This window comes from Saccopteryx leptura, chromosome 6 (assembly GCF_036850995.1).
Source record: "Saccopteryx leptura isolate mSacLep1 chromosome 6, mSacLep1_pri_phased_curated, whole genome shotgun sequence".
NCBI lineage: Eukaryota > Metazoa > Chordata > Mammalia > Chiroptera > Emballonuridae > Saccopteryx > Saccopteryx leptura.
In genome coordinates this window covers 156,203,303-156,217,002 of record NC_089508.1, presented here as the reverse complement: position 1 = coordinate 156,217,002, position 13,700 = coordinate 156,203,303, and the positions used below count along the sequence as shown (strand labels likewise).

At 39.2% G+C, this 13,700-nt stretch overlaps 1 protein-coding gene across 1 annotated transcript in view; it reads left to right on the top strand.

Annotated features, from left to right (window-relative positions):
* The window catches only part of CDKL3 (cyclin dependent kinase like 3), a 52,990-nt gene that overhangs the window by 19,424 nt on the left and 19,866 nt on the right, over nt 1-13,700 (top strand). Inside the window, exons 4-5 of the mRNA XM_066343690.1 lie at nt 1,642-1,820; nt 9,269-9,377. Coding sequence (XP_066199787.1) covers nt 1,642-1,820; nt 9,269-9,377 — 288 coding nt within the window. The remainder of the gene's footprint in view (nt 1-1,641; nt 1,821-9,268; nt 9,378-13,700) is intronic.

The window sequence follows — 13,700 nt, the reverse complement described above, 5'->3', positions numbered from 1 at the left end:
ACAGTGTATTGGAGGGGATCAGAGTGAGTGGAGGGAGACCAGTTAGTAGTAATAATTTTCAGTGAGAGAGCTGAGAGGACTTGAACGAGAGAGAGAAGTAGATAAGTTAAGAGTATATGGGAGAGGCCCTGGCCGGTTGGCTCAGCGGTAGAGCGTCGGCCTAGCGTGCAGAGGACCTGGGTTCGATTCCCGGCCAGGGCACACAGGAGAAGCGCCCATTTGCTTCTCCACCCCTCCGCCGCGCTTTCCCTCTCTGTCTCTCTCTTCCCCTCCCGCAGCCAAGGCTCCATTGGAGCAAAGATGGCCCGGGCGCTGGGGATGGCTCTGTGGCCTCTGCCCCAGGCGCTAGAGTGGCTCTGGTCGCAACATGGCAACGCCCAGGATGGGCAGAGCATCGCCCCCTGGTGGGCAGAGTGTCGCCCCTGGTGGGCGTGCCGGGTGGATCCTGGTCGGGCGCATGCGGGAGTCTGTCTGACTGTCTCTCCCTGTTTCTAGCTTCAGAAAAATGAAAAAAAAAAAAAAAAAAAGAGTATATGGGAGAAAAAAAAAAACCCCAAAAAAACAACAACAAAAAAAGAGTATATGGGAGCTGAGGGAGAAAAATACCTTGGTTTCTGGCTTGAGACATGGTCAATGTTGATTCTATTTATTGAGCTAAAGGACTATGGAGAACAAATAGGTTTGGGGGACATGATGCATTCAGTTTTAAATTTGCTGAGTGGGACTTCTTATGGAATTCCACTCCCAGTGGAAACCAGGAGAAATACCTAGAAACAGAAATTAAGTTTAGAAATTTGGAAGTCGTCAATATATGGAGAGTTACTAAAGTTGTAAAAGTAGATGACATTGAGACAAAGTAGCCAATAGGTGAGAAGAAGCACATGAAAGTATGATGTTCCCATAACCAAGTGAAGAAAGTGATGGGGAAAAAAAGTAAATGAAATTGCTTAGGAAGCATGATGTATGAGAAGAGAAAGCCCAAGACTAGAACCTCGCATTTAAGGGACAGATAGAGAGAGAACTGCCTCAGAGATAGAAGGAGCCTAGGAGAATTTTAGGTTCCAGAAATCAGGAACAGAGGAGTGGTTGGCAACATTTTTACTCTAAGATATCAAGTAAGATATGTATTGAGGGGCATCTATTGGATATAGTAGCAACAGTTAAATTATTGATGACGATAGCTTGGGCAGTTTAATGGAACACTGACTGCAGCAGAAGGCAGATTACGTTATCTTGACCGGTGAATCTGTGGTCATAAAGTGAAGAATCAGTAACAATGATGATGTCTTCAAGAGGTTAAGCTGTGAAGGAAATGAGAGAAAGGGCAGTACCTGAGATATGATATGTGCTTAAAGGAAAGTTAAACATTTTTCATTAAGTTCTTTTGATTACTTTTCCTTTTAGGAATGTGATTTACCTTTTTAGTATTATACTTGTTTTCTGGGCTTCCTTAATTTTAAGATGATGAATGGGATAAAATGGAAAATACGTAAATTAAGCTTTGTTTTGTGTGGTTAATCCTTTGCAAGTGGTAAGAAAATAGCTTTATTGTCTTAGCTAGATTTTCGCTATAATTTTTGAGAAATTCTCTAGGTAATGAAAACTCATTTTAATGTATTGCATCTTCTGTTTGTTTTTTAGATCATTCATCGGGATATAAAACCTGAGAATATTTTGGTATCCCAGTCAGGAATTACTAAACTCTGTGATTTCGGATTTTCACGAACACTAGCAGTTCCTGGGGACATTTATACAGACTATGTGGCCACACGCTGGTATAGAGCTCCAGAATTAGTACTAAAAGATACCTCTTATGGAAAGTATGTATATTTTGGGATCTTGCCTGGCCTTGCCTATCCCTCTCTTTTTTTCCCCTCGAAAAGTCTGTCACTACTAGTGACACCCTTTGCCTTCTGCATGTGAGTTGAGGTTAAGAAAGAGGCACCTCTGCTTAGGACAGAGAGATTCTATAGGCACCTTCCCTTCTGGTTATTAATGTTCTCATGCTTACCAGCTGGGACTGAGTGGCCCCTACCCCAGGAGGCCTATGCAGACAACCCTCAGGCTTTATCCATGCTTGTTTGAGTGTTCCATCCTTCGTAGTCTCCTCTGCTTATCGTTAGCCTCTAAGTTCTGCAAAGATTTTTTTTTTAATTCTGCAAAGATTTTAAAATCTTTTACCTCAGTATGTCAGTGTCCTTATCATACTGCCCACAAAGATTTTGGCTTCTGTTGTACCTTCAAAATTATCAATACATTTCTTTTTTACTCTTTCTTTCCCTTCTTCCCTCCCTCCCTACCTCCCTCCCTCCCTTCTTCCTTCCTTCCTTCTCCTTTCCTTTCCTTTCTTTCTTGGAGGAGGAGGAGGACCAGGATCCACCTGGCAACCCCATCTAGGGTTGACGCTTGAGTGCCAAGCTATTTTTAGAGCCTGAGGCTGATGCACTCCAACAAAGCTATCTTTAGTGCCTGTGGCCACACTTGAACCAAATGAGCAGCTGGCTGTGAAAGGGGAAGAGGGAAAGGAGGGGGAGGGGAGGTGGGGAGAAGCAGATGGTCACTTCTCCTGTGTGCCCTGACCAGGGATCGAACCTGGGACGTCCATACACTGGGCTAATGCTTTATCTACTGAGCCACCGGCCAGGGCCTTTCACTGTTTCTTTTAAACTTTATCCACTGAACCACTGGCCAGGGCCTTTCACTGTTTCTTTTAAACTTGAAGCACTAATACTTGGTTATCACTGCTTTTCTTTTGACTATTGGTTTTGCTTTTGAAGAAGGTTAAAATGTTTTGTTGTTTTTTTCTTTCTATCTCATAGGGTTTAAAATTTATAGCAAAGCCCTGGCCATTGGCTCAGTGGTAGAGCATCGGCCTGGCGTGCAGGAGTCCCCGGTTCGATTCCTGACCAGGGCACACAGGAGAAGCGCCCATCTGCTTCTCCACCCCTCCCCCTCTCCTTCCTCTCTGTCTCTCTCTTCCCCTCCAGCAGCCAAGTGGCTCTGGTTGCAACAGAGCAACCTCCCCAGATGGGCAGAGCATTGCCCCCTGGTGGGTATGCCGAGTGGATCCCGGTCGGGCGCATGCGGCAGTCTGTCTGACTGCCTCCCCGTTTCCAACTTCAGAAAAATAAAAATTAAAAAAAAATTTTTTTATAGCAAAATGACACTAAAACACACAATAATTTGTTTGAAAAGAATATGGATGTGTTCTGAACAGGTGAGTACATACATGAATAATTGCACAAACATGAAAAAAATGTACTACTGAGAGAGGAAGGGACTGGAAACAGAAACATACAGCACATAAAGTTTTATTATACTGTGTACCACAGTGCATTATGGTGCAAGCTGGTACTTGGTTTCCAAACACCACATGTATGATGCATTGAACATTATATCAGTTTGTCCAAACCCTATTTGTGCAAGCATAAAAAAAATGAACTACAGAGAGAGGGGGTGAGAGTTAGAGTCTGCACATAACCTGGTCAGCTGGAAATGGAAACACACAACAAATAAAGTTTTGTCTTGCCATGCATAACAATGCAATACAGTACAATCTGGTGCTTGATTTTCAAACTCCACATATATGATGCACTGAATACTACATAAGTTTTTCCAAATGCTTTTTGTCTATTGCTCATGATTTGTAAATGCTCTGCACAGTGCAAAAGGTTGTTTGAATGAGCCTACAAATTCCAAAGATATCTAAGACAATTTCAATAGTATTTTCATCCATGGTACAGGCAAATAAGTGGCAATCACTCAGGGTGGCCAACTCTTCGCAAATCAGCACAAAATTTCTGGTAGCCTGCTGCTGGTCTGCAGACAGGTGGTTGAAAAACACTGGTCTAGACCGTCTAATTCACGAATCTCTTCCCAATTGCCTTTTATCACATCCTCCACTTTTCTTAAGAGCACCCTTAAATTTGAACTTCACATTGTTGCAAATGAAGTAAATTCCTTTGGAAGAGATTTAGAGCTGTCTGTTTTATAACCTGCTTCTTCCAGACAAAAACTCTAAGCCAGGGTTCTGGAGCTTGGGTGGGGTTAATGGCAGTCTTCTCTCTAAGTGCCATTCTGCTCTAGGAGTCAAGTGCTCAGTGAGGTGGGGAGGCAGCAGCCTAGAGTCCTCTGACCTTACCTTTCCTGGTGTGGAACTAGTGCTTTCTGGGGTGGGGCAAGGGCATTTGGGGCCCCAGTATTCTCAGTGTGCCACATCCAAGCAAGAGCCATCATTCTATGAGTAGGTGCCAGTTAGACCCTTGAACACACTCACCCTGGACTTTTAGCCTCAGCAAGAGGTAGCTGGGGGCAGTATGAGAAATACTGAAGTTCTGCTGCTTCTGGGAACAAAGCCCTTTGACTGGAAGCTAGGGGGAAAGGAAACCCTATGTTCTTGGCTGGAACTGTGTAGGATTGAATCTTTGCCTCACTGAGCTAGAATGAAGGAGGGAGAGAGTGGCTTTGACTCAAATATTAGAGACTCGTCTTTCTTTACAAATTATTATAGATTTTCTTGAGTAGATATTTCTTCATTTTCTATTTAACCTTAGGATTATTTCCAGAGGCTTTAATTATTGTGGGTTTTAAAAAAATAATTTTCACCAGTTTTACTGGTCAGCAGATCTCTTCACTGTATCATGATCAAAGTTCATCCCCCCGTGCTTGTTTTTAAGCTCATCTTACCCCTGCATACAAGGACTTGCTCATATTTCAGATAATGGAGGAGCTTTTTAAGATTAGTGCTGCAATGGCAATCAACTCCCTGCATTCTGTCTTCCATTGCTCTTTGAAAGGCCTGCCTATAAAATACATTACATTCCTGCAAATAATGCCTTACCTTACTTACTAAATCAAACTGTGAAAGTTCAGATCAAGCTGGGGAAAAGCGAACTAATTTCCCCAGGAAATTATAGGAATGTTTTTAGTGCCTCTGTTGGAGATGGAGGAGATGAATAGGAATTTCATACTGTAGGGAAAGTGCTTAAAATAATTTACTTAAAGTTTTGAAGGCTAAAACTTAATTTTACTGTTTCTTACTAAAACTTACAAATTTCCATTACGTTCTTAAAATTTGTGAAATAAGCAAGCTAATATGTTTTTATTATATCTTCCAGTCTGTGTTGTAATGTGGACTTGAAAATTTGTATGCACTACAATTAAGGCATTTATTCTGGCCCTGACCAGTTGGCTCAGTGGATAGAGCATCGGCCTGGTGTGCGGATGTCCCAGCTTTGATCCCCAGCCAGAGCACACATGTGAAGCAACCATTTGCTTCTCTTCCCCTTCCCTTCCCTCTTCTCTCCCTCTTCTCTCCTTTCCCCCCTCCAGTGGCTTGATTGGTTCCAGTGCTGGCTAGGGTGCTGAGAATGACTCAGTTGATTTGAGCATCGGCCCAGACAGGGGTTGCCAGGTGGATTCTGATTGGGGCGCATGCAGGAGTCATGTGCCCCACTATTGCTAGGTAATGATTTTAAAGAATAATGGCCCTGGCTAGTTAGCTCAGTCAGTTAAGAGTGTCCTCTGGAAACAAGGTTGTGCGTTTAATCCCCAGTCAGGGCACACATGGGAAGCAACAACAACAAAAAAAAAGCACAACTGAGTAGAACAACAAATGCTTCCCTTTTCCTTCTCTTTCTCTCTCTCTCTAAAAGTCAGGAAAAATTAAGCCCTGGCTGGATAGCTCAGTTGGTTAGAGCATCATCTCGGATCATGGAGGTTGCCAGTCCCTTCCCCAGTCAAGTACAAATACAGAAGCAGCTCCATGTCCCTGTCTCTCTTTCTCCCTGCCTCTCTCAAAAACAAACAAAAATGAATAAATGCCTTTTTTTTTTTTTTTTTTTATGTGAGAGGAGAGGAGATAGACTCCCACATGTGCTCCAATCAGGATCCACCCTGTAACCCCTGTCTGGGGCTGATGTTGAATCAACGGGGCACTGAGTGTAAAAGGAGAAGAGAGAGAAAAGGGTGAGAGGGAGGGGAAGAAAAGCAGATGGTTGCTTCTCATGTGTGTCCTGACTGGGGATTGAACCTTATACATCCACGTGCCAGGCCAATGCTCTATCCATTGAGCAAACTGACCAGGGCCAGCTATGTATATTTAAGGTTTCTCCATTTTTTAAAATGACTTATGGTTTCTTTTTATTATTAAATAATGTTCCATTATATGTATGTATGACATTTTATTTATTCGTTTACCTAATAAAGGACATCTTGCTTGCTTTCAATTTTTGGCAATTTTGAATAAAGCTTCTATGAACATTCATGTACGGGTTGTTTTTCAACTCATTTGGTAAATACCAAGGAGTGCAATGATGACTGGATTATGTGATAAGACTATGTCTAGCTTTGTTAGAAGCTGTCAAACTGTCTTGCAAAGTGGCTGTATCATTATGCATTTCTATCAGCAGTGAATGAGAGTTGCTTTTTTTTTTTTTGCGTGAATATGAGAGAGAGATAAGAAGCATCAACTCATAGTTGTGCACTTTTAATTTCTCATATGTGCCTTGACTGGGGGCTCCAGCCAAGCCAGTGACCACTTGCTCAAGCCAGCAACTTTGGGTTTCAAGCCAGTGACCTTTGGGTTCAAGCGAGTGACCATGGGATCAGGTCAGTGATCCCATACTCAAGCCAGATGAGCCCACACTCAAGGCAGTGACCTCAGGATTTTGTACGTGGGTCTTCAGTGTCCCGGTCAATGCTCTGTCCACTGTGTCACCACCTGGTCAGGCTGTATATGTTCTTGGTGTGGTGCCTGTTCAAATATTTTGCCCAATTTTTAATTTGATTGTTTTCTTATTGTTTAGTTTTAAGAGTACTTTATATATATGTATATATATATGTATATATAGATATATGTGACACAAGTCATTTATCACGTACATGTTTTATAAATTTCTCAAACTCTGTAACAGGGTTTTTTACAGAGCAAAAGTTTTTAATTTTAATTATTTACCAATTTTTTTTTTCTTTTGTGGCTTATGCTTTTGGTATGGTAACTAAAAACTCATTGCTAAAATCAAGGCAATCTAGATTTTTTCTTGTATTATTGTCTAGATGTTTTATAGTTCTGTATATTACAGTTAGGTCTATGATCCATTTTGAGTTAATTTTTGTGAAAGGTTTAAGGTCTAGGTCTAGGTTCTTTTCTTTTTTCGTTTTGCATATGGATGTTCTGGTGTTCCATTATCACTTGTTGAAAAAGCTTTCCTTTCTCTACTGAATTGCGTTTGCTCCTTTGTCAAAGATTAGTTGAGTATATTTGTGTGAGTTTTTTTTGGACTTTATTCTATTCTCTTAATCTGTATTTGTCTATTCTTTTTTACCAGTGCTACACTGGCTTGATTTCTGTAGCTTTAGAACAGGGGTCGGGAACCTTTTTGGCTGAGAGAGCCAGGAACGCCACATATTTTAAAATGTAATTTTGTGAGAGCCATACAACAACCTATGTACATTATGCATTATCCAATAAAAATTTGGTATTGTCCCGGAGGACAGTTGTGATTGGTTCCAGCCATTCACAACCATGAACATGAGCGGTAGGAAATGAATGGATTGTAATACATGAGAATGTTTTATATTTTTAACATTATTATTTTTTTATTAAAGATTTGTCTGCAAGCCAGATGCAGCCATCAAAAGAGCCACATCTGGCTCGTGAGCCATAGGTTCCCAACCCCTGCTTTAGAGTAAGTCTTGAAATCAAGTAGTATCTTCTGTCTTCTTCTGACTTTGTTATTCTTCAACATTGTGTTGGCTGTTCTTAGTCTATTGCCTTTCCATATAAATTTCAGAATCAGTTTATTGATATGCACATTGGAATTTGATCAGGATTGCATTGAATCTGTAGATCAAGTTGAGAAGAACTGACATCTTGACAATACCGAGTCTTCCTATTTATAAACATGAAATATCTCTCCATTTATTTATATCTTCTTTGATCTCTTTAATGAATTTTTTTCTTCACTTGACAATTTAGCTTAGAGATCACTTTATATTAGCACACATAGACAGACCTATGTTATCCTTTCTAACAACTGAATAATATTTCATTGTGTGGTGTACAAAAATTTATAAGCCATTTCCATATTGATAGATGATTTGGTTTCCAATATTTTTCTAACAATGTTGCTGCGAAATTTTTATATAATTTGTCTTTGTGCACATGTGCAAGTAGATTTTTGAATAAATTTCTAGGAATAAAATATTCAGTCAAAAGTATTTGTTTTTATTTTGGTAACTTTTTCTAGTTTTTCCTCCAAGAACTTATATAAGTTTATACTCCCAGAACAGCACATGGGAGTTTTAATTTTCCATAGCCTCACCAGCAGTTATCAAACCTTACAATTTTTAAATCAGTTGTATCAGTAAAAATAGATTTCATTATAGTGTTTATTTATATATTTTTTCTGAATGTGATGTTGGGTATCTTTTGACATCTACTTAAAAGCCCCAGTAATATAAACTATCTTTTAAAAAACTGTTATATTGAAAAGAGTTTGAATTATGGATGACTTATAATATGTTAAGATAAATAAATCAGTCTGAGCCAGGCAGTGGTACAGTGGATAGAGTGTCAGACTGGGATGCAGAAGACCCAGGTTTGAAACCCCAAGGTTGCCAGCTTGAGCAAGGGCTCACCAGTTAGATTGCAGGGTTGCTGGCTCGAGTCCAAAGTCGCTACCCTGAGCAAGGAGGGGTCACTCACTCTGCTGTAGCTCGCCCTCCTCCCGTCAAGGCACATATGAGAAAGAAATCAATGAACAACTAAGATGTCACAGTGAAGAACTGATGCTTCTCATCTCTCTCCCTTCCTGTCTGGCCCTATCTGTCCCTCTCTCTCTGTCTCTGTCACAAGAAAAAGAAAGAAAAAGATAAATAAACAAATAGAAGTGGTAAATGTTTGACATTTTTAATTTTTGCTTTTTTAGTACAGGATCATTTTAGTATTCATTAATTCTAATTCATAAACCAGTTATCATTATGTTCTTCTATAAGTATCTAAAATAATTTTAGAATTATGGTTACTTTTTATCTGGACTGCTACATGAATTCTCATGCAATTTAAATATAATCTATTTAAGGATATTAGTAAAATGTGAGACTAATATATATCCTAAAGTAGGCTTATGATACTACAGTGAAAATTTGTAAATGATACCACCTAATCATTCTTTTTTCTTTGTCTTTAACTTTATTTTTAAAGTTTTTTTTAAAGATATTTTATGTATTTCTCCATGAAGAAGTGACTTATTGCTCTCTGTTTCAGACCTGTGGACATCTGGGCACTGGGCTGTGTGGTCATTGAGATGGCCACTGGAAATCCCTTTCTTCCCAGCAGCTCTGATCTGGATTTACTTCATAAAATTGTTTTAAAAGTAGGTAGGTATTACTGAAATATATTGTTAAGTGCCTAAAATAAGTATTTCCAGATCATTTTTGCTTGATTTTCAAATTTAGTTTTCTCATGATGAAGAACAGGGAAGCATACTGATAGATGCCAGTAGATGGATATCTTGAGCTAATTAAGAAAGTAGAAAATTCTTGTCTGTGTTTACAAATAAATATTTTATTTCCCAAGATGCAAATAGCTAAGCCATATATTGATGGTCAATAATAAGAAAAATAGTACAATAGAAATCTTCTTCAATTTATCTGAAAGTTCCTTTAAAATTTAGGTTTCTATGAATATTTGCATATCTCAAAGGAGACTTTTATTTTTTTTATTTTATAATAATTTTATTTTTTAATGGGTGACATCAATAAATCAGGATACATATATTCAAAGATAACAAGTCCAGGTTATCTTGTCGTTCAATTATGTTGCATACCCATCACCCAAAGTCAGATTGTCCTCTGTCACCTTCTATCTTGTTTCCTTTGTGCCCCTCCCCCTCCCCCTTTCCCTCTCCCATTCCCCCCTCACCCCCCCCCCCCCCCCCCCCCCCCCCCCCCCGTAACCACCACACTCTTATCAATGTCTCTTAGTGTCACTTTTATGTCCCACCTACGTATGGAATAATGCAGTTCCTGGTTTTTTCTGATTTACTTATTTCGCTTCGGCCCTGGCCGGTTGGCTCAGCGGTAGAGCGTCGGCCTAGCGTGCGGAGGACCCGGGTTCGATTCCCGGCCAGGGCACATGGGAGAAGCGCCCATTTGCTTCTCCACCCCTCCGCCACGCTTTCCTCTCTGTCTCTCTCTTCCCCTCCCGCAGCCAAGGCTCCATTGGAGCAGAGATGGCCCGGGCCCTGGGCATGGCTCTGTGGCCTCTGCCTCAGGCGCTAGAGTGGCTCTGGTCGCAATATGGCGACGCCCAGGATGGGCAGAGCATCACCCCCTGGGGGGCAGAGCACCGCCCCTGGTGGGCGTGCCGGGTGGATCCCGGTCGGGTGCATGCGGGAGTCTGTCTGACTGTCTCTCCCTGTTTCCAGCTTCAGAAAAAAAAAAAAAAAAAAAAAAAAAAAAAAAAAACAAAACAAAACAAAAAAAAATTATAATACAGTTTTAGGATATTACTTCAATGAAATTCTGAAAGGATTCATAATGTAATGGTATCTTAAAAATTACTATATTCCTGTCTTTGCATTTAACTCTGAGAAAGTAAAATTCATAGGCTATTAGAAATGATAGCTCCCTAGTATAATCCTGTGTATTATTTTTAGTTTACCCCAATTTTAATGATAATTAGGAATAAACTGCAAAAATTCTAGGGACTTAACCTGTTTGGCACCACCTTTTAATAACCTGTCTACCCAAGTTAGGGCTCTGTTCCCTGTGCAGTATCCTAAGTTAGGGCTCTGTTCCCTGTGCAGTATCCTAAGGTATCTATAAGCCACTGGCAACTGCAGTTGCAATATTGTATGAAGACACAGCAGTGCCAAAATACACCTAGAATTGGAGGGAAAAAAACAATTTTATAGCACTTTTAAATTATTTTAAAATTTAAATTTTATTTTAAACTAGGCAATAAATATATCAACGCAGTATAAAATTCAAAAGGTAAGAGACTTTACTGTGAAAACTAACTGTTCCTATTTATTTTCTTTTTTTTTGTGGCAGAGACAGAGATAGTCAGAGAGAGGAACAGATAGGGACAGACAGACAGGAAGGGAGAGAGATGAGAAACACCAGTTCTTCGTTGCGGTTCCTTAGTTGTTCATTGATTGATTTCTCATATGTGCCTTGACTGGGGGGAGGGGGCTATAGCAGACGGAGTGACCTTGGGCTTGCTCGAGCCAGAGACCTTGGGCTCAAACTGGTGAGCCTTGCTCAAACCTGATAAGCCCGCTCTCAAGTTGGCGACCTTGGGGTCTCGAACCTGCGTCCTCTGCATCCCAGCTCAATGCTCTATCCACTGTGCCACTGCCTGGTCAGGCCCTATTTTTTTTTCTTGATCCAGCCAATTTCCTTTCCCAGCAACAACTAAGGTATCTTATTTCTAATGTATAGTCCTTAAAAAAACTAGTTACCTCAACTTCAAAGCAGGTATAGTGTAGTGTTTATAAGGAGGGGTTCTGGAATCACATAGACTACATTTAAAGCCTTAGCGCTGTCACTAATTAGCTCTGCAACCTTGAGCAAGTCCCTCAATCTCTGTGCCTCAGTTGGAGAATTAAATGAGGCAATGCTGGCAATGTTCTGAGCCCAGGGCCTTGAATAAGCTCTCGACAAATGTTGCTCATGTTAACTGTTGTTGCTGTTATTTACATAAACTTAAACATGTGATATGTAATATCTAAAAACTATTCTTGAAGGGAAAAATTATTTTATTGGTACCTGGAGGATACTAGAGTTTATTAAGGATCAGATTTGTTCATTACATTTTTAGTTCAGTTTAATTTTCTTTTTTTATTTCATAGTTTTAATTATACAAAGAATATGAGAAAAAGTAGAAAATACATGATAAACAAAAAAGAGAAGTTAAGATTTTCCTAACTCCCATAATCCAAAAAGAAATTACTATTAACATTTTGGTTTATATACTTACAGACTTTTCCCAACCAAATATATGCATAGGAATTTATGCTTTTTAAGTGTTGCCTTTGGGTACAGACCTAATACGTGTAAACCTTAGCTCTAACACTTTATAGCCATGGGAATTGTGGTACAATGGGAAATATATACAGTCATGTGCCACCTAACATTTTGGTAAACCTCAGATCACATATACAGCGATTCCTTAAGATTGTAATAGAGCTGAAAAATTCTTATTTCCTAGAGATGTTGTAGTCATTGTAAGGTCAGATTATAGCACAACTCATTACCTTCATGTTTGTGGTGATGCTGCTATAAACAAACCTACTTAACTACAGTTGTATAAAAGTATAGCACATACAATTAAGTACAGGATATAATATTTGATTGTAAATGACTTACTGGTTTACGTAAAAAAAATTTATGCTTTTTAAAAGGTGTCATACTTTACACACTGCTATGTAACCTGTTTATCTTCACTTAGCATTATAATATTATAAACATATTACCATGTTATGAATATGAAACTATATAATTTTCAATAGTTGCTTTGTTTTTATTGTATGACTATTTTGGACATTTGTTTTCAGGTTTTTTCTCCTCACTATTGGTAAAAGTGTTACAATGAACATCTTTTATATATGCATTATGAACTTATTTTATTTTTTGTTTAGGATAAATTCCTAAGTTGTGAATAGTGGGCACAAGGTTTATGTTTTTTAGAATTTTTGATATATTTTGCTGTTTTTTTAATCTAGAAAGATTTTACTGACTTATACTCAAGTTATCTTAAGTTGCATTAGATATAAATTCTCACTCTTAATCTGGCATTAGATATTACAATATTAAAAAATATTTGTTAATTTAATAGGCTAGAAATAGTATTTTCTTTTTTGTGTGTGTTACAGAGACAGAGAGAGTGACAGAGAGAGGGACAAACAGGAAGGGAGAGAGATGAGAAGCATCAATTCTTCATTGTGACATCTTAGTTGTTCGTTGGTTGCTTTCTCATATGTGCCTTGATGGGGGGGCGTGAGGAGACCACAGCAGAGCGAGCGACCCCTTGCTCAAGCCAACAACCTTGGGCTCAAGCCAGCGACCTTGGGCTTCAAGCCAGCCACCTCTGGGCTCAAGCCAGCCACCTCTGGGCTCAAGCCAGCAACCATGGGGTCATGTCTATGATCCCACACTCAAGCCGGCCACTCCGCACTCACGCCGGATACCTTGGAGTTTTGAACCTGATTTCTTTGCATTCCAGTTTGACGCTCTATCCACTGCGCCACCATTTATAGCCTGGTCAGGCTAGAAATAATATTTTTGAAATTGCACTTCCATCATTAGAGTAAAGGTGGAGGAGCATTATGCTAATAGTATTAATCAGTCATTTGTATCTCTTATTTTAAGCATCAACCTATTTGTCAATTAGAATATCTTTTTTCATATATATTTATAAAATAATAAGACTATTAGTCTTTTGTCACATACAGTATGTTGTAAGTGCTTTTTTCAACTTTAACAATCCAACAATTTGGAATGCCAAATTTATCACAGACAAATGCTTATGCATGCTAGAATATGTTTCTATGTCATTGATTTCTCTCTTCATTCTTTTTAAGTACCATTTTGATTGATTATTATAACCTTAATATATCTTAATATCTGGGCTAGAGCATGCATTTTTTCTAGATTTAAATTTTCTAGACAACTTTATTGTGGTATAATTTATG